We start from the raw sequence: 23,043 nt of genomic DNA on the forward strand, positions 1-23,043 counted from the left end.
CACCTCCTGAACCCCCCCTCTCTCATTTCTCTTCTCTCACTACACAGAATCAGTGTATGACCTTCTCCCCAAAGAGCTGCAACTGCCATCCTCCACTCAGCAAAACCCAGCAGCAGCCATGAGCCAGAAGAGCGGTGGAGAGGCGGTTCCTCCTCCCTCAGCTGCCCTTGACTCAGGTAAGCCCCTCCTCCTTTACCCCCTCTTCTCTTCTGCCTCCATGGTAACAGTGAGCAGTGCTGGTAATGGTTCCATCCTGTTTCCTGGAGTCAACCCTTCTTTAGGCTACCTGCAAGACCACTTCCAACTACATTAGGGGTAGGCAGCACACAGTCTGTACCTGTAGGCTTACACCTGCATGTAGAGAGTACAGCCAATAGGCAAGGAGCAGCTGCTGAAGACCGGAGTTATGAGGCCTTATTGCCCTCTCCCTTGGGCGTCCTGTGGCCCTCAGCAAACACACTGCACACAATGCCAGCCAGCCATCCCTGGGCCCTGGGGGCTTGCTCACGTCTCTGAAGACTGTGAACAGTTCTAACTGTGAGTGATGGGAACGACCTGTTCCTGTTTTTTTGTTTTGGTTTGCATTATCCCCTGGGTTTTACACAGAGATAATTATTGCAGACATGCGGAACTATGAGTACCTTTTATGTCATGATCTGTTGCTGGTTGCTATAAACCTCACAGCTCAGATGTAATCAGCTCCAGCTGCAGCCCCTTTTAGAATCCCAATCAGAGGGCTAGACTGAAAATGAGCTGTAGTAAAGCATTGCCTTGTTTTGTGCTGACACAATGATTCTATACAGGGACTGTAGGATCCAAACATCTCTTTATGACATAGGCCTACAGGTTGCAAGCAGATCAGAAAGGCCTCTTTTAATGTGCTTTAGGGTAGACATTTTTAAAGGTTTTCCCATCAGGGCATAGGGGCTGTAACACACAATCAGAGGGGGCATTCTTGCTCTCCATAGAAATCCAACTTCATGATCCTAGCTCAACAATTGGCTATAAGGATTGCACTGTTTTCAGTGGTTGGGTTATGCCAAAACAAAGTCATGCCTACAGTCCTTGCTGGGAACACTGTGCCTTGCAGTTGGAGTCTAAGGAAACCCTCTTCATTCCATGCCGTTAGAGGACACCCCTGATTCTTTCGGGGCACACAAGACCTACAGTCCCCATCTTCTTGGGCTGTCTGAATGATCTTCAATACGGCAGTCTGTCTTTTTGGGGTCCACTAAATCATGAAAAGCTAAATGTACCCCATTAATTGACAATAGCAATTGGCTCTCAGTCTGTTATTGTACATTTCTGAAGATAAATATTATAAAAATGCAAACCATCTCTCTTTGGGACAAGTCAGAAGCCGGGTACAAAACCATTTCGGTACTGCTCACAAAATCATTGTTTGAGATCCAAAAATGTTAAGTAATTCAGTGATACCTCTTTGCAAAATTCCAGAAATATCACTAACTGTTTACTTATGTGTTTTGCAGCTATTTTGCTTAACCAGTTACTGCCACACCATTAGTTCAAGTAGTATCTTCTGACACCATGCATCAGTCTGTGTAAGGCTAAATAGTACATCTAGTACAGTACAGTACAGTACTTCCACATAAGTAATCCAGAAAATCACTGAAACTAGGTGTTTGCAACTGTAGGCCTAAATGTTAATTAACCCAATATCATATTCAAAGGAAGAGAAAAAATATAAAACAAAACAACTTTTTCTGGTTAAATTTGTCACAACCTGAACGTTCAAAATGCAATTCACTTTAGCTCTTTTTACTCTGCCCCTTACCAAAGTGCCCCGGTTTAGAGTGAGTTTCAGTAGAACCAGAAGTCTGTTGCCTTCGGACATCAGTGCTTCAATGCAGCCAATGCAGCCCTCAGACAAGGCGGGACAAACTGGCTGTAGCTGGAGGAAGGTGAAGTATTTTTCAGTTTACATGAAATTTAATTTGGGACTGTAGATTTTACTGCAAATTGGCCTTACTACTTCTGGCTATCTCTTCTTTTCACTTTTTTTGTGAACTTTATTTTGTACCCCAAATCTTTGGAATCAAGTATTGAAAAAATACTTTGACATTTCAAATGTAGGTTTCTATTGGTTCTCTGTCAAATGAGGACAACTCTTTAATTTTAGGCTGTTCAGCAGTTCAGGTTAGTTTTTTTTGGTCACACCAGACAATTTTGCCTGTCGCTTTGGCTCTTTGTTCAAGTAGTTTCTCCCGCCCCGTATCCCTGCACAGCCTTCCTCCATTTGCCACCATATATCTCTCTGCTGAAGCATCACTGCCCTGGCCTTTTTACACCTTTACTGTTCTGTGCTGTTACTGTACTTTGCAAGGCGGGTGCATGCTGGCTGTGATATTACCCTACACCCATCACCCATCCGTGGCCTGCCCTGCTACTTTTTATAGCTTGGCCTGGCTGTCACCACATCCCTGGTGCCAGTGTCCTTACTGTTTAACTCTATACGGCTGCACACTTCCATGTTCCTGTTCCTATCCCTGTTCTTATCCCTGTCCTGCCACCCCTGCCTGTAACCTTAAGGCTTCATTACGTTTTTCCTGTTTGTCCCCTCCCCTGACCACTCTTCTTTGAGATATGGCTGAATGGAGATGCAGCATCACTCTAGGTTGACTTCAGCTGTTGTGTAGGAATGTTGGCTGTTTCTAGTCAACTCTTGCCATACAAAATTCATATTGCTTTTACTTTGCTGATTAGCTCTCCCTTTTTTTCTAATTGATGTAACATGTTATTGATTTCCATCTAGAAGTTGGAAATGGGCACGAATTATTTGTTGTCTGAGGTCAACTTTCTTCCTTGCCTTTCAGTCATTCTATATAGTACTTATGCCAGGCCATTTAAGGGAGGTCATTTCAAGTAGTGCACTTCACAAGAGAGTCTGTTTTTCCGTTTTAAGTAGGTAATTGCAGTGGGAGTCTTTTTATAGGTGAACACCCATTAGAGAGGGAAATGACCTTATGTGACTTTTGCCCATCATTTCATTCAGTTCATCTTTAGGAATGTTTGTTCTGTTCAGACCTTACCATCCCAGCCACTCCGTCTCCTGCTTCCTCCCACCCATGCTAAAGGGTCCGAGTTTGCTTGTGCCAACTTAGCTTCTGCATGAGTTTAAAGTGGAAATGCATTTTATTTTACAAGCTCCAAAATGACACTCAGCCAGTACATTGAACAGCACCTGACCAATATCAGAATCCACACCCCTCAGCAATATATTGACAAGGGAACATACTCCACAAAGCCTTTGAAATGTTCTTCCTTTCTTTGTTTCAATAATATTCAGCAAATGCACAAAGTGAGTTGCTTTTTTGTTGATTGGATACAAGTTGTTTTGCTATTAATGAACTTAACTTGCATTTTAGCCCCAGAGGCATCGTGGTGGGTTGTGTGGCTGTCTTTCTATCAGTAGTGAAGACATTTAGTTCCAAGGGCTCTTAAACCCATCAAAATTCACCCAGGGTGTTGAGTAGGTCCGTCTAAACTTTTAGACTTCTTATTATTTTCATTTACTGCATTTACAGTTTTTTGTATTGTAACTGAGTTTTTGATGTCAGTTTTGTTTCTTTAATTCTGCATTTAAATGGTAGTGGAACACAGTGTGGGGTTAAAGGGACATTTAAAAATATATATATATCTACATCATATTCATAAATCTCCAGCACCACTCCAACATCGACATATGCAAGAATTGTGCATTTCTGTGTTTTGTAGTAAAACATATGAAGATATGGTTTTCCAATGACATCAACCAATTGGTAGATAATGTCTACAAATGTGTCAATTGTACAATGCACAACGATGATGTCATTGGAAACACTTATCTTCCTCCATCTTTTTTTTTTTTTTACTACAAAACATAGAAACTCACCATTTTCACATATGTTGATGTTGGGGTGGTGCTGGAGATGATGAATATCACGTTGGGGGAAAAAAGGTTTCCTTCAAGGGTTTAAGGGTAACAAAAAGCAGAACTTTGGCTAGGATGGAACATGCAATGGTCCCATAGATGGAGGCATGGGTCTTCGGTAATGCGTTTACAATAAAAGCAAATGTTCTATGTTTATTTGAAAATGTATTAAGTCTACGCTGTAATACACCTTGAATCCTATTGCCTCCATCTGCTGGGGCTGTGCAATAATCACATTGGTTTTAAGAGCATGGTGATTTGCAGCCACTTTCAGCATTTTCTGTGAAGTGGAAATTGGTAGGGTTTGTGGAAAGAATAGCCTACATATATTGAATGATACTGCTGGTACTACTATTTTATGGCCAAACCAAATAGTTTCAGTGCCTTCAGAAAGTATTGAAAGTATAATATTTTTTTTCTCTCAACCATCTACACACAATACCACATATTGACAATTATTATATTTTTTTATCCTGACCCCCCCCCCCCCCCCCCCAGTCCTTAATGATTACAAGCATACCCATAACATGATGAAGTCACCACTATGCTAAAATATGGAGAGTGGTACTCAGTATTACTCAGTATGATTTCACTCAGTATTTGCACAGCTTTTCCTTCTACATTAGCAGCAGTGAAATGTCTCCACACATCAGATAGTGCCCGTGGCACCAGTTAAGCAGTTAGATTGAACAACTCCTTTGTAAGATAAATGTTTTAAAATGAAACATGTATGGAAACAGGTGAATTAACAGGCACAAGCAAGCTAAAACCCACATGGTAGCAAAAACTAACTAGCAGAAATGAACAAGTTAAAAATGATTTAAACACACTTTTCTATAGGCTACTATTTACTAGTTAACACAAAATAATGTATGTCATATAAAATCAATTCACCTGACCCTTTGCAACCCTAATTGTGGCGTAACTACAATATTGTTGATCATCCTCAGGTTTTGCCTATCACAGCCATTAAACTCTTTAACTGTTTAAATGTCACCATTGGCCTCATGGTGAAATCCCTGAGCAGTTTCCTTACTCTCCGACAACTGAGTTAGGAAGGGCACCTGTAACTTTGTGGTGACTGGGTGTATTGAAACACCATCCAAAGTGTAATTAATAACTTCACCATGCTCAAAGGGATATTCAATGTCTGCTTTTTTAAATACTTTTTTCCCTTCTTTGCGAGCGTTGGAAAACCTCCCTGGTCTTTATGGTTGAATCTGTGTTTGAAATTCACTCCTCGACTGAGTGACCTTACAGATAATTGTATATGTGGGGTACATATTAAAAAATCATGTTTAACACGATTATTGAACACAGAGTGAGGCCATGCAACTTATAATGTGACTTGTTAAGCACATTTTTACTTCTGAAGTTATTTAGGCTTACCATAACAAAGAGGTTGAATAATTATCGACTCAAGGGATTTTTTTTTATTTGTAAAAATGTGAAAAAAATAATTCCACTTTGACCTTATGGGGTATCGTGTGTAGGTCAGTGACAAATCTCAGGTAAGCGATTTTAAATTCAGGCTGTAACACAACAAAATGTGGAAAAAATCTACCATGTGAATACTTTCTGAAGGCACTATATAAAATGTGTTCATAATATACACCATTTTATGTATGAAGTTTTCTAGCTTCAACCTATCTGTACTTTGTTCCTCTGGATGTCTCTGTACCAAACCTCCTCAGAGTAATTATACATGAAGCCTTCAACCTTTTGTCCTCCATCTACATTTGACTATTGAATTGCAATGCATTTCGTTAACCATAGTATTATGCACAAACGGAGCAGGTGATGACTCAAAATTCAAACAAGAAATGAATCCTGAGTCAGCCATTTTGGTGGTTATAGCTGCCTATTGGCCAGCTGTCTTTTTCTTTTAGAATGGATGGGCTCCTATTGAACAGGATGTCTTCATTAGCACCTGTGGCTCAGCATTTCAAGGTTATCAGATGTACTGTGCTGTTTGCAGGTATAATAGTTTGTCAAGATCAAAAGGTTTAAAACCAGGCAATGCTTAACGAGGGCCAGTTTCCTGGACTGAGATTAAGCCTACTCCTGGATTAAAAAGAATCTCCAATGAAAGTGCTTGACGTGATGATGACCAAAGACACATTAGGCTTTAAAGAGGCTAAACAGCAACGGGTTAAAAGGTGTCTGTGATAAATGCCTCTTCCTGTGGCCAGGTGCCTTTCTCCTGTGATAAATCAGACTTCCTGATGTTAAATGATTTATACCCTGGATAAAGAGATGCAGCAGTGCTCTCCTCCGTCCTCCCTGTAGGTGTCTCTGGGTTTTCTCTTCTTTAAGACCTGGCTACATTTTAAACAAACAATCAGCCAGCCTTGCTTGTTTAAACTAGAAAGCTAATGGGGGTGTGGTAGAGGGAGAGACGGAGAGGGAGATTCTATCCAACAGTTCTACTGCTCCACAGCACAGGCCAAAAACAGAGGGATTTCATTCTCTCCCGCAGCGTTTGCTGTCCTGCTGTTTATTACACGGTTGTCTTTAGTTTCATTACACTCAAAGCAGGGCAACTCATTTTTAGATGAGAAAAAAAGACATTTCCTCCCTCCTCTGGACAGACAGCAGGACATAAAAGGGCAGTTGTTTGAAATGTGTACACAACTCACGGATGGGACCATTTACTCAGGCATATTTGCCAATGTACAGTAGTCTACAGAAAGCTTTTAGGCCATATAAATAAGTCAGGAGGGAGCAGAGTAAGAGCTGTGAACCTTTACAAAGCTGGAGGGGTTTACTGGACTGAGTTTCTTTGAGGCCTTTGTTTCTCCAGTTTCTGTGAGTGTTTTTAAGTGTGGTGAGAGGGCGCTCAAAGTGGCTGCAAATCATTCACTGTGGTTCCAATCTTAGCAGGGCCTGTATGATTCTCATGTTTGTTACGCTTCCTAAAATCTGCATGAACAGCACCACATCATGAAATGTGTTTCAAAGGAAAGCTTCATATTTAGATTTTCTACTTGACACATTTTTGTAATGAACTAATCCATCAGCATTTCAAAACCACTGTTCTGTTATGTTTATTCTTGTTTTTAAACTGATTTTCATTTGAAATGACATGATTGTGAAAATGGAACTAGTTATTTTGCAACCTAGGATCTGCATGTGGGGTCTGTGGGAGGAAGCTTACAGCTGCCATGGGGAACAAATTGCTGTCTTGCTGCCATGGGGAACAAATTGCTGTCTTGCTGGATCCCAATCTAACTAAAATAATTCCTGTCTCTTGAATAAAAAAATATAATCTATTGGATAAAATAGCTGCTCCCAACCATCTGCAATCAGGTGGAAGTTGTTTGTCTGTTCGCTAGATTGTATGGATTTCTGCAAACAGAAGCAATGTGCTGTATGTTTTGAAAGCATTCTTGTTCATCAGAGCATAAATGGATGTATGGCTTTATACATTTCTTCTGTTTATCATGGCAACTCTACAATAAGTTCAATCAGTTTAGCCACTAAAATTAATTAGAGAAAAATAAAATCCTATTAAAGCTAAATTGTGCTCCATATTGTGGCATGGTTCCTACATATGAGTGCATTTGGAATGGGCAAAGAGAGCGAGTTTGTGGGTGGAATGTAAAGTGACTGGAAATGAGTCATAGATATCTGGAATTCTTCCAATTACCAACAAAAAGCTATCTTATTTTTCAGTCATAAGCACTGTAGTTACCTTTTTTTGAATGAAGTGTAACCTAGTTGCACCGCTTTTTATTTTTTATTTGTTTTTATTAACATGTTGAATTCACAGTATCGATAAAGGTTTTACAAATTAGGATAGCTTGTCTGCCTGTCCTCTCACTCCTCTCCCTTCTCCTGCAACAGTCTTCAGGATTTCACCTCCATGCTCAGACCTTAGCCCAGGGCTAAGCCCTTAGGCCACCAAAGCTTCCATTTCTTCCATCATATCATCTCTAGTATACTGTCAAGTATTGCGTGTTTGTAATGCTTTATTTCTTACCATGGGGGTGTCATGAGCTTTCTCCAACTCCATGTTTTTGTTGCCCTTTTATGCCAGGGACAAGCCCTACACTACCCAAACAATCCAGTTTGTTTTCACAAAAGTGGAAGATGACAATCTACCATGCAGCATCTGCCATTTCACTTGCTTGAAGCTGCACTCTACTGTACCCTGCATTGAGGACCTGATAACTAGGAATGCTTTTGAAATGTATTTAACATTTGCTGCCATTTTCAACCCTCGCTAAGGTTTCCTAAGGTGTTTTTAGGAGGACTTTCAGAAAAATATAGCAGGAATAGAACGAGACCCTTGAATGACTGTTCCATTTTCACAAAGACGTTTTGTTCAACGTAGTTTCTTTTTAAATTACATTTGAATGTTCAGCTCTTATTGCTCATTCGCTGTCTCGTTTTTATTCCAGGAAGTTCCCTCTGAAGCAGGGAGTGTCTGCATATAAAATGGTCTGCAGTTCTCTGCTTCATAGGTCAGAAGCTTGTTTATCTTGTCTCTGTGGCTACGCTCAGTCCCAACTAAATTGTTTGAACCTGTATGAGAAAAAGCTCCATTTGGCACGCATCATCTTACACACCAGATAATCTTCATTTTCATTTGAACATCCCTCTACGTGTAGATTTCCCAGTTAATTTATGTTGATGGCAAATGCTATTCAAAATCAAGTCCCAGTGTCAGAGAATTGGATTACTGCCCGTTCTGGGGAACTATTTTTTTTTTTCAGATTGAATTAGAAACTCTCTACGTATCCATTTCAGATAATTAGATATACATGTCAGTAGATTCATGACTTTTCATTTACATCATGTCCTGTAATAGGACTCTTTCCCACTTTTTGTATTTATTTTTTTGTCAGAACACGTGTACGCACATACTCACCTACACACACACACACTCACTCATCATGATGCAATAAAAGAAAAGTGAAAATTATAATTGGATGATCAAAGAAAGCAAAAAAAACGAGAAAACAATCATGCACAAATTTCGCTGCTTGAATGGGACTGCTAGCCAATGCTGGTTGGGATGCCTTTATTTACTGTCCAATTGTATACACTGTAGATGCCACCAACGTCTCCTCTTCTATGACCATGGGAGGCCCTCGCAGTGCTTTTCCCACCTCTTCCAGCTCCACCATGCACTCCACTACTTCAGCCACCGACCAGACCTCTGCTCATACCGGCATCGCCGCTCCAGACGAAGGTGTAAGTAGCAGAGCGGTGGCTGAGATGCTTGGAGCCGAGGGCGGGACTGGCAACAGTGGGAGTGCTGGTGGCGGCAGGGCTGGCGGCGAGAAAGGAGGAGGGTCAGGATCCCTAGGTGGAGGAGGAAGAGGGGGGGCATCCCAGGAGGCCCAGCAGCACCACCAGATGACCCCCTCCAAGCGGCGGACGGTGCTGAACATCTCGCCTCCGCCCGAAGACCTGTTTGACGACAGCCGCATGTCCTGCCAGGAGGATCAGCTCCAGGACTCCGAGCAGAGCAACAGCATCTGGATGGATGACTCCGCCTCCAACTTCAGCATCGTCAGCTCCAGCTCCTACAACGACAACACAGAGGTGCCCCGGAAGTCCCGCAAGCGCACCCCCCGCCAGCGACCCGGGCCCAAGCCTGCCTCGGCCGAAGAGGCCAGCATGGACGTGTTTGATGCAGACAGTGCCAAAGGGCCTCACTTTGTGCTCTCACAGCTGGGCTCAGACAGCAAGGCCTGTACCAAAGGAAGGTGGGTGCCCCTGGATCTCTTTTACAGTGAAATTAGCCCATGTGGAAATCTATCTAGCCTACCATTTACTTCCTTTTAGTCTGCAGAGGTAACTTTCCTGTTCTTTTACATCTTTGAGATGGCTCTATGGACTTTATGGTTAAGTTTCAGTTCTCAGTTTGAATCTTGTCTGGAGCACAGAATGGAAATACATTAAGAAAAGTTAAATGTCAGAAAGTGATTAATTAATTGAAAAACACTGATCGACTTGAAATTAGCAGTGGCCATTTACAACTACTATTGAATGAACATCTCAACAGAACTGTTCATTCTTTATCTTGCCTGATTTTGAAGAGGTTTATCTAAATTTGCTCCATACTTATTCCCATTGTTAAGAGGTGTAAAACCACTATACCACAAGCGGAAATCGTACCAAACCACTGGCTGAACATTTGTCTGTGCTTGAAGAAGAGCTGGCAGATCAGAGGCTAGGGAGGGGCAGGATACCACCGCACCAACAATGGTCAGCCATGGTGAATCACACTGAGCCTCTTTAAAAAGCGCTGAGAAAGCAGAGCAGATTAAATATACCGATAAATCTGAATCCCCGAAGAGGTTCTGATGGACCCTGCTTAGTAGTGGGCCTCCAAACTCTGCATTGCTCACTAGTGTCACTGGGAAACCATGGCAGCTATTTGGGGATCCCTCACTCGTCCCCTGCTGCTCTCTAGTTCCAAATACCCCCTATGCTCCACCATACACACATACTGACTCTCTCACTCACTCACACACACACACACACACACACACACACACACAGAGATATTTGCTGGTGGGTTCACAGCTTGGCTGGAACTTTGATAGTAAGTGGATGGTCTCCAAGTCCTGTCAAGTTCTCTTCCACTGAGAGGAAGCTTGGTGCCAACAGTGGAGCTAATCTTCCCTCCCCTTACATAAACGAACACAAGGTGGAGCGGAGAGGAGGCGTGGGGGGTGAGGGTTGCTGCCACTGTCACCCAACGCCAGGTTGTGCGGCCCTCAGTCCCCATTGATTACAAGGACACAGGCAGGGTTAGGGTTAGCAGGGGACAGTGCTGTGAATGAGTGAAAGGAAACAATCCCCTGCATTAAATATAAGCAAGCGTATTGTAGTCAATGTTAGTGTTGCATGTTTCAATGTAGGTTGTTTAGGAGTTGTTGGGCTTACACAGTACCTAACCAGTCTGTCTTGCAGTTCGGCAGATGGCTCCCAAACAACCCATCAGAAAGGTGGGACCCTAGCGAGCCAGTTCCCTCAGAAGAGTGAGGGCAAGGAGCTGAAGATCCTGATCCAGCCTGAGACCCAGCACAGAGCCCGCTACCTGACTGAGGGCAGCAGGGGGTCAGTGAAGGACCGCACTCAGCAGGGCTTCCCCACCCTAAAGGTACACCTTAAACCAGCATCAGGACCAGGCTGTGGCCTCTAGGGCTTTTGTGGACGGTCAGTGCCCCATACACGGGTCACTGTTTTGACTCTACCCCTTTATCTGTCCTTCATCAAATGCCACCATCAACCTGCTCTATACTCGTTGTTACAGAACACCTCTACATTGGGTTAACATGCTTAAGTCAGCCTGTGACAGTCACTGAATCACTATGTAGAAACTTGTGTAAGAAGTGATGCAATGCATCAACCCCACGGTATTTTCTTTTTATGAAATAAGGTTTTCTAGCTAGATGTTCCAACGCACCTTGGAAGGCAGCACTCGGGTGGTAGAGCATGGCGCTTGCAACGCCAGGATAGTGGGTTACATTCCCAGAAATGAATGACTAAATCCCTTTGGATAAATGTGCCTGCTAAATGCAATATTAAATAACCTACATAAAAACAACAGATTTTCCTGTCCACCGAGAAAAGAGGTAACTATCATTATTCTCTTGGAAGTGATTACAACAGCAAATCGTGACTTTATTTGCATTTCTTTGTCATATCTCTGTATCAACAAATGCTATTCACAATGTATTGCATATTTCAGATGTTTTACTCTCAAAGTAGACAGCAAAACCGGCAGTTGTGCAGGGACAGTTGTGTTGTCATGGAATTACCATCTTGCTAAGCAGAAAGCTGGCACGGTCTTTCACGTAGTCACTTTTGTACGTTATTTCACCTGCACCCTTTTGGCTCTTGTGAAAACTATCACTTGCACAATACATTGAACGCTCAATTCTCTAGTGACTTACAAAAATAGGTAGAGTTGACTTTGGCGCAGCTGTGTTATTTTCTGATCTGAGTGTTCTTTGTTTCCTTCTTGTCCTCAGCTGGAGGGTGTGAATGAGGCAGTGGTGCTGCAGGTGTTTGTGGGTAATGACGCTGGGCGTGTAAAGCCACATGGGTTCTACCAGGCCTGCAGGGTTACGGGGCGCAACACCACAGCCTGCAAGGAGGTGGACATCGAGGGCACCACTGTCATTGAAGTGTCCCTGGACCCCAGCAATAATATGTCCCTGGCGTATGTATCTGCTTATTGCCATAGCTGTTGCAATTCTGTAAAATCACATATACTGGAGACTGCTCCTCTTAGTCATCCTCCAATGGGAGTGTGTTGGGGGCTGTTGCAGCCGCTGGGGCCTTGGTCAGCAGGCCTGCCTTCCAGTCTAATAGCTGTGATGTGTGTGTGTCTCTGCAGGGTGGACTGCGTGGGGATCCTAAAGCTGCGTAACGCTGATGTGGAAGCTCGTATCGGGGTGGCCGGCTCCAAAAAGAAGAGCACGCGTGCCAGGCTGGTGTTTCGGGTCAACATCCCCAGGTCGGATGGCTCTGTGCTCACGTTACAGACACCATCGTCCCCCATCCTGTGCAGTGAGTGGCTTTAGGTTATTTGTAGCTTTTGCTCACCGGAGTTCTCTCAGTAACTCTGTTGAGCTGAGAGGTGACGCACGTCACCAGGGGATTAGGGGGAGGGATAATAAGTTCATTCAGGGGGTTGGTGGACAGGAGGAAACTGAAGAGGAGCTTGGGGCAGGACAAGGACAAGGATGTCAATAATGAAGTCTTCATTGGGAGCCGTTACTGTCAAAATTCGACTGGATAGCCTTATGAGCATTTGTAATATAGGTTTGTTTTATTGTTTTCATCTCGTTTTTAAGTTTTAAGCTGAAGACTTGGACACTTTGAAGAGTTGATTCAGTCTAGAAGTTTCATTTCTAATGCGTTATGTATGCTTAGCAGATAATTTTCTAATTCAAGTACATTTTCAGAGACCATGTATATAGACTCTCTTCAGCTTCACGTGTTCCTCCCGTTGTGGGCACAGGGTGTGGCTGTGAGTGGCAAAAACAGGAAAGACTGCTCTGGGGTATAAGAAATTCTATTTGTCGGTGGTTTTAGAAGCAGAACTCCAAAAAAGACGAGGGAGAGAAAGAAAGGGGGAAGAAAGAGGTGTGGACTTCTATTGTTTACAATGCCAGAGTGCAATCCGTCCAAGCGAAAATCTGGCCAGAAAATATAAAACCTAAATCTCCAGTGGCGTCTGTCTGTCTGTGTGTGTTGTGCTGTGGAGTGGGGTGGTGAGAGTGAGGAAGGCCTGTGAAAACTGGGGAGGGAGGAGGAGTGGGAGGAGTCAGCTTGTTGTTTATAGAAACTTGGGCATTTCTATTTGCCTGTGAGAAAGGGGGACTGCAAAGACAGTGTCAAGTTTACCTATATTCCAGTCATTTTACTGTCTGGTTAAGGATCATATACTGTAAAATAACAATCACATGCACCCCATTTTTTTTAAACGCCAGCTCAGCTCACATTTTTCCTGGCAAAGCAATTAAGCACAATTACTATTTCACAAGATTACACGTGTGCCTTCCAAGAAATCACAAGGTACTCTTGAGCAATTGGTTTAAGCTTTTCTGTCAGCTTCCCCTGGTTCCTCTGAGAAGGCCAGCAGTTCTGTACTCGTGACAGAATATTGGTTAAAGAAGCTAGGTCAAGCAGAACTCCGAGCCTGACGGTCTGTTGGTGTCCTGTCTACAGCCCAGCCTGCAGGGGTGCCTGAGATTCTGAAGAAGTCCCTCCATAGTTGCTCGGCGAGGGGGGATGAGGAGGTCTTCATCATTGGGAAGAACTTCCTCAAAGACACCAAGGTCATATTCCAGGAAAATGTGTCAGGTAGGCAGGCCTACACAACCTATTATTGTCTGAAATCCATGTCTATGGATAATGAATAATGAAAAACATTTATATTTATTCTTTGACCTACCATACTAATGAAACCGTTCATTGTTTTCCCCCTAAGATGAGAAGTGTTGGAAGGCAGAGGCTGAAATTGACATGGAGCTGTTTCACCAGGTAAATAAGCTTATTCTCTGCTTATTGTGGTCCTAGAATGATTCATGCTAATGATTTAACGGGGTGATTAGATAACGACGGCCATTTGGGATTTGTAGGTTCAGATGTAATCATCTTAAATTGCTAATCACTCAGGGAGGTGAATGGCCTCATTGTTTTGTCACCTAATTACTGAGAGCCACGGTGGCAAGTGTGTCTCAACAGTCCTGCATAAACCTTTGCCCTTGGGAGCCAGAGGGTCAGAGCTTCGTTAGCTAAGCCTCAATCAGTTGTCTGAGCCCTGAGGTATTAGATGTCTTTCACATGTTATTCACAATTTGTAACCAGGCAAACTATGTAAATCACCGCCACACCTTTTACTAGTCAGCAGCGTTAGAAAGGTGATGCGTGTTTGAACTAGTTAGTGACGTACGGAGTCTCCAGTTCATCGTCTGTGCCAGGATTATATCCGTTGTGGCTATGTCTCTCTTTCAACTCTACATTGTGCTGACATCACTTGCACATGTTTTAGACGGGATGGTGACACGTTTATCACATGACTTGATGTATGTAATTATAAGACTGGGGCTACTGTACAGTTTTGTTTGCTAAGTGGATTTGTCTGTTATGCCTTTCCCCTCAGAATCACTTGATTGTGAAGGTTCCGCCATACCAGAACCCAGCCATCGTGTCTGCGGTGTGTGTGGGGATCTACGTGGTGACCAATGCTGGCCGATCCCACGACGTGCAGCCTTTTACATACACTCCAGAACCAGGTCTGTGATAAGTCCAAGTCCATGTTATTTTTTTTACACCTCCTGCGCCACATTAGGACCAAAACAACATTTCCTCAGAGCGTGTCTTCAGCCAGTGTAAATTACAACCATTACTCTACCACCACTACTGGATTAGGTGGATATATCCTCTAGCCTGCTCTAAATTTACCATTTCAGTCCTTGGTACAGGAAGCCATGTCCACTCGAAAACAGGGAGGGTATTTGTCTCCTCCTTTTTCTCTCACATCACTTCCAGTCGTTAAAAACGTCCTTTGGGCACTGTGGCACGAACTATCAATGAGCGAGCAGGAAGTGACAGAGAAAGGAACTAAAACAATGAAACAAAACATGGAAGTGTAGATGATCCATCTAAAATAAAAATACCCTTCTAAATACAGTATGTACTAAACATGATACTGCCCAATAGAGCAGCGCCCTATACAAAACAGTCAAGTCATACAGATTTATTTCTTATTGTTTTTCACTCTATACAGTAACATTTCATATACAATTTTTGGATATGAAAACCTGACATGCAGTCGATGGAGAATGAGACTGGGTATGAAGAATAAGGTCATCTGATTTGCATGTCCATAACTCAACCTACTTATCTGTGTACATCTCAGTGGACATATCTGTGAAGAAAGAAGTTCCATCTCCAGGCAAGCCCTGCCCTTTTGATCAACGGATGAAAGGTATATTATATCTCTACCATGCTGTATCGTGTGTTCTTGTTTGTAATGCATAGGTGTGTGTGGAGGGGGGGTGTCAATGTACTTCTGTATCTTGGCTTTCAGTATGACAAAATTTTAACATTGTCATTCACGCACCTACAGTAATTGATGGTGCCTTGATGCCCCCAATGTTGCCTCTTGTGAAGAGAGAAGAGGTCACTCCAATGGAGGTCTCCAGCAACCTCCCTTCTGCTGGCATTTTCAAGGTAAAAGCTCTACAAATGCATTCCCAGCCTTGGCTGTGATAATGCCTCATTAAATGGTAGAATCATATCCATATGAACCATATTGATCTTTCTCCCAATATATATAAAAAAAACTAGCAGGTGTCATCTGTTTTTTGTATTCTCAGCGAACCCCCGATGTCATGTGTTCGGTCCAGCAGACGCTGGACATGAGTTCCAACCTTCCCCCCAACAACAGCCCGTTCTCCAACTCCTTGCCGCGGTCTGCCAGTGACCCTGATGAATCCCAAACAGCAGTCTTCAACAGTGCAGAGGCCCTGAGCACCATACAGAAGCAGGATATCGCTCCCACCAACTCCTTCCCCGTGCCTGCAGACTCTCTACTCCAACCTGGGCCTCAGCAGTTCCTCCTGGAGCCCAGAGAGGGGCTGGGGCAGGACAGGGCCGGCAACAACGCTGGGGCGGTAGGGAGGCTCAGTCAACAAGTGGAGGCTCCTCAACCTGTCCCCCAGCAACACCAGCTGCCCATATTCCCCCCAGACGAGGTGGCCCAACTGGAACAAGCAGTGAGACAACTGCAGGCCAAAGGGTACTGCAGCCAGCAGCAACAGCGACAACAGCAACAGATTCAGCAGCAACAAATTCAGCAGCAACAACAGCAGCAACAAATTCAGCAACAACAGCAGCAACAAATTCAGCAACAACAGCAGCAACAAATTCAGCAACAGCAACTACAGCAACAACAGATTCAACAACAACAAATTCAGCAACAACAGCAAATTCAACAGCAACAAATTCAACAGCAACAAATTCAACACCAGCAGCAGCAACAGCAAGTGTTGGAGAACCTGCAGCAGCAGCTGTTTCAGTCACAGATGCCCATGCAATGTGGCATATTCCAGGGCGGTTCTCGAGGTGAGAACACTGAACAGCAGGGTTCCCAGCAGGGCATGGTGCAGAACCATGGTTCCCTCTTTCAGCAGGCCCAACAACAGCAGCAGCAACAACAACAACAACAACAACAACAGAAACAGCAGCAGCAAGCAGCACTCTTTCAGCAAGCCAATGAGATCCTCTCCATTCAGACCAACTTCCTCCATCAGACCCCTTCTCATCCCTCTCCACCCCTCTTTCATAACCCCAGCCCCCTGGCTGAGGCACAGGACCCACAGGGGGCACTGTTCCACACTCAGAAGGCCTCTCCCACCCAGGAGCAGGTCCAGGCAACCCTCTTCCAGAACACCCTGACAGTGTTGAGTAGGACCAGCCTCTCCCCAGAGCAGCCCCCCTCTCCCGCCAACCTGTTCCTCCCCCAGAGTACCCTGCCCGGGCAGCTCTCCGCTAGCGGTAGCCAGCAGCAGCAGCTGGCTTTCCTCAGTGCCCTGCAGACCTCTGCCACTGAGCCCCAGTCAGTGTTCCAGGCTCAGACCCAGCTTTCCCCCATCCAGCAGGGAACTCCCATGGAGCAGCAGCAGCCATCCCAGCCTCAGCCCCAGCCTCAGCCACCTCAGCAGAACTCCATGTTTCAGAACATCTCCCCTCATCCACCTGCAAACACTCTCTCTCAGACCCAGCAGCAGCAGGCCAGCCTACTGTTTTGCAGCAACCCCCTCTCCACTCCAGAGCAGGTCCCCAGTCTGCTGTTCAGCGGCCAGGGCCAGATGCCCCCCATGAGCAGCAGCAGCCTGAACTCTCAGGAGCCCCAAAACCCCTCCATGCTGTTCTCTCAGGCCAGCATGGTGACGGTTAGCCAACAGGAATCCTCTGAGCCCATGGCCTTCCAGGACCAGAGCCAGGTGGTGGGGAACCCCTCAGAGCCTCGCCAGCAGGGCCTGTTCCAAGAGCAGCAGCCCATGCAACTGATCACCAGCTCCAACAACGGCCCAGAGCAGCCCGTCTCCCTCTTCATGCCCCAATCCAACATGGCTGCCCTGCAGGGTTGCATGGCTGCCCAGGAGCTCCCGCAGACAGGCATCTTCAGCACCCAGAATGGGGTGGCAGGCCTGCAGACCACCACCTCCTCCCCTGTGCAGCAGCCAGGGTCTCTGTTCCAGACAGCAGTCAGTGGGACCCTCAACCAGCCCAGCGAGGTCCAGCAGCCAGGCCTCTTCCTCTTTGGGATTCAGAATGGTAAGGATTCATGATTAAGATTTCTGTTCTTTTATCAAATGTCAGCTTTTTTAATATGCTCCAGATAACAGTATGCCATTGTTTGGTTTTCGATAACATTTAACATTTCATGTGGCATGTAGTCAGTGACTACCCCTTTCTTCCCCATACAGAGTGTGGCCAGCTGATAACCTCTCCTGGAACCACTCTGTCTGATCAGATCATTGCCATCAGTCAGTCTGGTCAGAACCAGAGAGAGAGCGAGGCCCAGATCCAGTCACTGCTCAACCAGTCCATGTCTGAGTCAGGGAGCATACAGAACAGCATGACCGCCTCCCAGAACATGGAGAAGATAGATGACCTGCTTGTTAGCCTGCAGGAGCAGGGCAACAACCTCACTCGCTCCTACTAGGCCTGCTATAGGTTTTAGGTGAATGCTCATCTCTATATAAACATTTTAAAAGTTTGGTTTGCCAATGTGTTTAAAACGGTTGCACTTTTGTTGTTCAGTTTAAACGTTTTGATTGTATCTCAGAAAGCAGGATTAACCATTTTTAATTCTAGTTCAAATTTTAATCACTGACTACTGTTTACATGCTGTCTTGTGAAGAGAGAAGAGGTCTTTAAACATGTAATTGCCCCTCCCTTTAGGAGCCCCGAAGACCCCCAGTGTGGACCCCCATTACAGATGGCAGAAGACCCCGTGTGGACCCCCATTACAGATGGCAGAAGAATGGAAACAAATTCAACAGTGGGCTCCTGTCCAAACTCCAAGTTACATGTAAGCCTCAGCGGCCTTCTTCTCCAAGGACAGTCTTCATCATGTGTAGATGCTCCACAGTGGCGCCGAGCGGGGTACCAGTCCTCCACTGCATCTAAACCTGGGCCTCAAAATAGGACATAGGTTGTAGTCACCCCACAACTGCAGTGTGGTCAATGTATCTCACAGCTAGTCGCCTCCAGCTGTTATTGAAACATGACACTTTGAAATGTTTGGCTAACTCATCAGTTCTCAGAGCAGCACTTTGCGGTGTGGTTTTATAAGGATGGTGGTGGAAGCTAGCGCAGCATTCTGTCTTCTCCAGGACCAGAGTGTGGGCTCACAATTGTTTATAACGCATTGTTGTCCTTTTTATACGATATTAAAAGTATTTTAGGAAATAGCAAAAGAAAATATACAATTTGTGAAAAACAAACCTTTGTAAGATATTTTGACATTAGTTCTTTCAGCACTTTACGATGCTTTCCTTTTGTGACCATTTCCTCATTAAGTTGGCCCATGCATTTACTCGTCAGCTATTTATCTCTCCTGCTGTTTACTGGATGTACAGCTCGACTTCTTTATTACTCCTGCATGTGTGTTGAGTTATGGCTCTAGTTTTTTATTGCTCCTTTCATGAAACACCAGTTTATCATATTGGCAGCATTCTTCCCATTACCCATTCCTGGGAATAACTCCAAGTATTTGAGTATTACACCATGGATTTCTTTCCCTGATTAGACTCTGGAGTACGAGAGATGCTCTAGATTAGGGTCAATGTGGATCAAGAAAAAGAAAAAGAATCCAGCCTTTAAATCATTCATTTCCAGTCTACATAATTAAATAATAGGCCTACAGTTTGAATAAATCAGAACCATATATGCGTACCATATACCAGTGCGCACGGTTGTCTGATTGATGTAATTAAAGAGTATATTGTTATTTGTATCATCTTATGGCAAGTGTAGATAATGTGTTGTTTTGTAGTGATGTCTCCATGGCAGATGTTTGTATTAGCTCACGTCGGGCACGCACGAACTAGACTTATCTATAGATCAGAGAGGAGTTTTCCGTATGTTTGTCTTACTGTAAAACAGCAACTCTCTTGCCTACAGTGGGCCACCCCAGGACCTGAGTCAAGGCCTCAGGTCACACCCTCCTTTTTCGTCTTCATGAATGGCCAGTTGTATGGCTCATATTGATTGGTGTGTTCATATTTGTCGTTTGAGACTAGCCATGTTTTGACAGGGAGAAAATGGTGAAAGTGACTAGAGCAGTTATTTGTTTTGCCTTGACCCTGAATGGTGGTTTGTAGTTGGATTATTAGTGTCAGGCGTGATATACAGATGTAGGATCTTAATTTGATCACTCTTTTGTTGCTGAGAATTTTCCTGCACCTCAAGAAATACAAACTTGTAGTTTTTCTTATATATATATTTTGTACTTTTTACCCCCAATTTCGTGATATCCAATTGGTAGTTGGTCTTGTACCATCGCTGCAACTCCTGTACGAACTCGGGAGGTGGTCGAGAGCCATGCGTCCTCCGAAACTTGACCCTGCCAAGCCGCACTGCTTCTTGACACACTGAACGCTTGACCCGGAAGCCAGCCGCACCAATGTGTCGGAGGACACACTGTACAGCTGGCGACCAAAGTCAGCGGGCATGCGCCCGGCCCGCCACAAGGAGTCGCTAGAGCGCGATGGGACAAGGACATTGTGCACCGCATCATGGTCTCCCAGTCATGGCCAGCTGTGACACAGCCTGGGATCGAACCCGGGTCTGTAGTGACACCTCAAGCGCTGCAATGCTGCGCCTCTCGGGAGGCATGTGTATTTGAGTTTTGAAAAGGTTTCTAAAGTTTGTATTTTCGACTTTGACATTTTAGACTTGATTTACCCTAAAGAAAAATGCATCAACCCCTACAAAAATGTCCATTAATAATAATCCACAGAATAATTCACATTTCCTTTTGCTGCAGGATTATTTTTCTGCTGTAGCAAACTGGTTCAAATTAAGATCCCACACCTGTACTGCTGCCAAACTGGTTTGTGCTTTTATTCTTTACATGTGAGTATTGGGCTGAAGTGGAGCCAACAGTAAGATTGTGTCTTGTTTTTAGTCTGAATCTGAGTATACGCATGAACAAGGGGCTGGTCTCTGATGACAACAAGAACAGCTTAGTTGAGTGCCTCCATCTTTCTCTCTTATTGTTGTTGTCTGTTAGTGTGTGTTCTTAACATCATTACCTTTTATTCACTTTAAAAACAAGGAGATTTTTAAAATGGAGAGTATTTAAACTATTTTTAGTAATGTGATTGGTGGGGCCACATATTCCCCATCCCAGAGCTTGAGCTGTGTTCTTTTAGATATTTAAAGGGACCCTACTCATGAAGAATGAACCGTTAAGTTGCTTTAGAGAAAAGAGCTGTCTGTGATTGGCTTTCTTCAACTCTTGTGAAAAAATAGTACTTTTGTTTCCAATAGTCATGAGTATTTATGTGAATTTTTTACAAGATTTACAAATATTTTATCATATCTTTTTTACTGGTGTAGTTCTAATACATCTTTTCAGAAATCATATCTAATTTATTTGTTATTTTTTTTGTCTTAGATATTGTGTCCCACAATCATCTTTGTCCTACAAATGACTTGATGTACAAGTTTGGTTCTGATTTAACTCCGTAATTGTATTAATATTAGTTATGTGGATTTGGCCCTTCCCCACCTGTTGAAACTGTAATTGGCAGTGTTCTTGTGTGACATATCTGTCAGTGAAGCTTATCTTCTCCTTCTGAGGACAGGGATACAACTTTATGGTTGAGGGAGTTCAAATGTACCATGTACACTACGAGTCACATGTACTTTCCTGTGCATTGTTTTCCTCCTTAGATAGATTTCTGTTCATATGCCAGGTTGAGATCAATTGTACAGTATGTTTGTCCAAAGCTGATAGTTTAAGTCAAACCCTTGTGATATCATTTGTGAAACATTGAACCTGTACTGTCACATCTACAACTTACTTCACCTCTTGAATAAGGAAAGAGCAGGAAGTTATTGGACAACTATGCCAGTTATAAAGCCATACAGACAGATAAAACAGTATCTATTAAATATTTGTTAATAGGGTTTACAAAAAACTCCAAACGCAGAATGTGTTTGTTACCTCAACCCGAGCAGGTTGCTAATCAGGCCACCTTACTCAACATTGGACCAATTACAATGATAAAGTACATTCTTTATATATAGTATACATACAATATTTTGGCAGCAGCATGTTAATGTTTTGTGTTATGAATACACAATAGGCATATTGAGGGGGAAAAAATACCTATTTTCAAATGTAACCAATGAATATCCCAAATAGTTTGAGCTTTGACAAAAGAGGAGGACTATTTGGTTCTGAGGCTACATGTTTTACATTGATGACGAGTCTTTGTAATTGAGTGACGCTATACGTTATTGTGCCGGTTAAAGTTCCATTTACTGAAGACCTAAAAATGAACTACTTTTCCTATTCAACCAATGACTACAGAAATGCAGAGGTCACCTTGAAAGTTATATTTTTACCATATTTGCACCCAGACTAACCAATGATTTATGACATCACAGTGTACAGCAAATATATTTTAGAAGTATTGCTCAGTACATTGGATGATATACTTGTGCCTTGACAAACTTTTATAGTAGAGACCAGATTTATCTTGTACCAGTGTTGCCTGATTTATTCACCGCTGTGACACTATTGTCAGTGGTTATTAGCCCTTGATAACTAGTATCTTGCAAGCCATACGACTTGTGTGCTTCAAATGCCGTACAGAGATGCGTGACCAGATAAATGTATAGTGTTGTGCATCTGATTTTATTTCCATGAAAATGTTAATTGCATTTGTTGTTTAACGTCGTTGCAATTGAAGTTTTGTCTCAAACTGCTATGCAGCTTGATTCAATATAAATGTATATCTGTAACTTTTTTAATATAGATTTGATCTATCTAGCCACTCTTGATTGTTCATTGCGAAGGGGAAACTATAACGAAATATTGTAATTCTGTTCATTATTTATGTAGCTTTTTGAAATAGTATTGATACTGTGTGCCACCGGGATTTGTTTTTATTTTTATGATTGGGCTTGTGTCAGTCAAGACGAACACAAATTTCACCTAATTCAAACAAACTTTTCATTCAGAATTTTTATCATGGGTGTTTTGTTTATATTGTAATTGTCATCAGTTAGTCTGTTCACACACTTCTGTTTGTGTCCCCTTAACCTGTCTGGCTTTGGTTTGATGTGAAAGTCTGCTTTATTTCCATGAGGGTTTTTTTTCTGCTGGGGATAGTAGTGAACCTGTTGATAGCATTGACAGGTTATAGGTATGGGGAGTGCATATCACCTATGTGTTTTTAGCTACCATGTGAACAACCGTGAAATATTACCTTTGAAAAAATGAATCGATATAAATGTATTTTTGCTTTTGTTGGGGCATTTGTATACTCTTGCAATTATATTTATGTAAACCTGCTGTTATCTATATTAATAAAGATAGATGATACGTT

General features: G+C 43.3%; 1 protein-coding gene across 7 annotated transcripts in view; it reads left to right on the forward strand.

Moving 5' to 3' along the window:
* Positions 1 to 23,043, forward strand: part of nfat5b (nuclear factor of activated T cells 5b) — a 63,189-nt gene extending 40,146 nt beyond the window's left edge. For 3 of the 7 annotated variants that reach the window (XM_021586164.3, XM_021586165.3, XM_090222307.1), the window contains 13 exons: positions 48 to 176; positions 8,988 to 9,648; positions 10,862 to 11,051; positions 11,926 to 12,116; positions 12,294 to 12,466; positions 13,631 to 13,765; positions 13,893 to 13,945; positions 14,568 to 14,700; positions 15,327 to 15,395; positions 15,537 to 15,640; positions 15,787 to 17,749; positions 17,902 to 18,158; positions 18,380 to 23,043. In XM_021586164.3, coding sequence (XP_021441839.3) covers positions 48 to 176; positions 8,988 to 9,648; positions 10,862 to 11,051; positions 11,926 to 12,116; positions 12,294 to 12,466; positions 13,631 to 13,765; positions 13,893 to 13,945; positions 14,568 to 14,700; positions 15,327 to 15,395; positions 15,537 to 15,640; positions 15,787 to 17,749; positions 17,902 to 18,140 — 4,040 coding nt within the window. In that variant the 3' untranslated portion in view covers positions 18,141 to 18,158; positions 18,380 to 23,043. Of the gene's footprint in view, positions 1 to 47; positions 177 to 1,800; positions 1,923 to 8,334; positions 8,398 to 8,987; positions 9,649 to 10,861; positions 11,052 to 11,925; positions 12,117 to 12,293; positions 12,467 to 13,630; positions 13,766 to 13,892; positions 13,946 to 14,567; positions 14,701 to 15,326; positions 15,396 to 15,536; positions 15,641 to 15,786; positions 17,750 to 17,901; positions 18,159 to 18,379 lie in introns of all 7 variants that reach the window. The other 4 variants (XM_090222308.1, XM_090222310.1, XM_021586166.3 and 1 more) reach the window with 3 other exon arrangements.

This window comes from Oncorhynchus mykiss, chromosome 26 (genome assembly GCF_057628025.1).
Source record: "Oncorhynchus mykiss isolate SJ-2025 chromosome 26, ASM5762802v1, whole genome shotgun sequence".
Taxonomy (NCBI): Eukaryota; Metazoa; Chordata; class Actinopteri; order Salmoniformes; family Salmonidae; genus Oncorhynchus; species Oncorhynchus mykiss.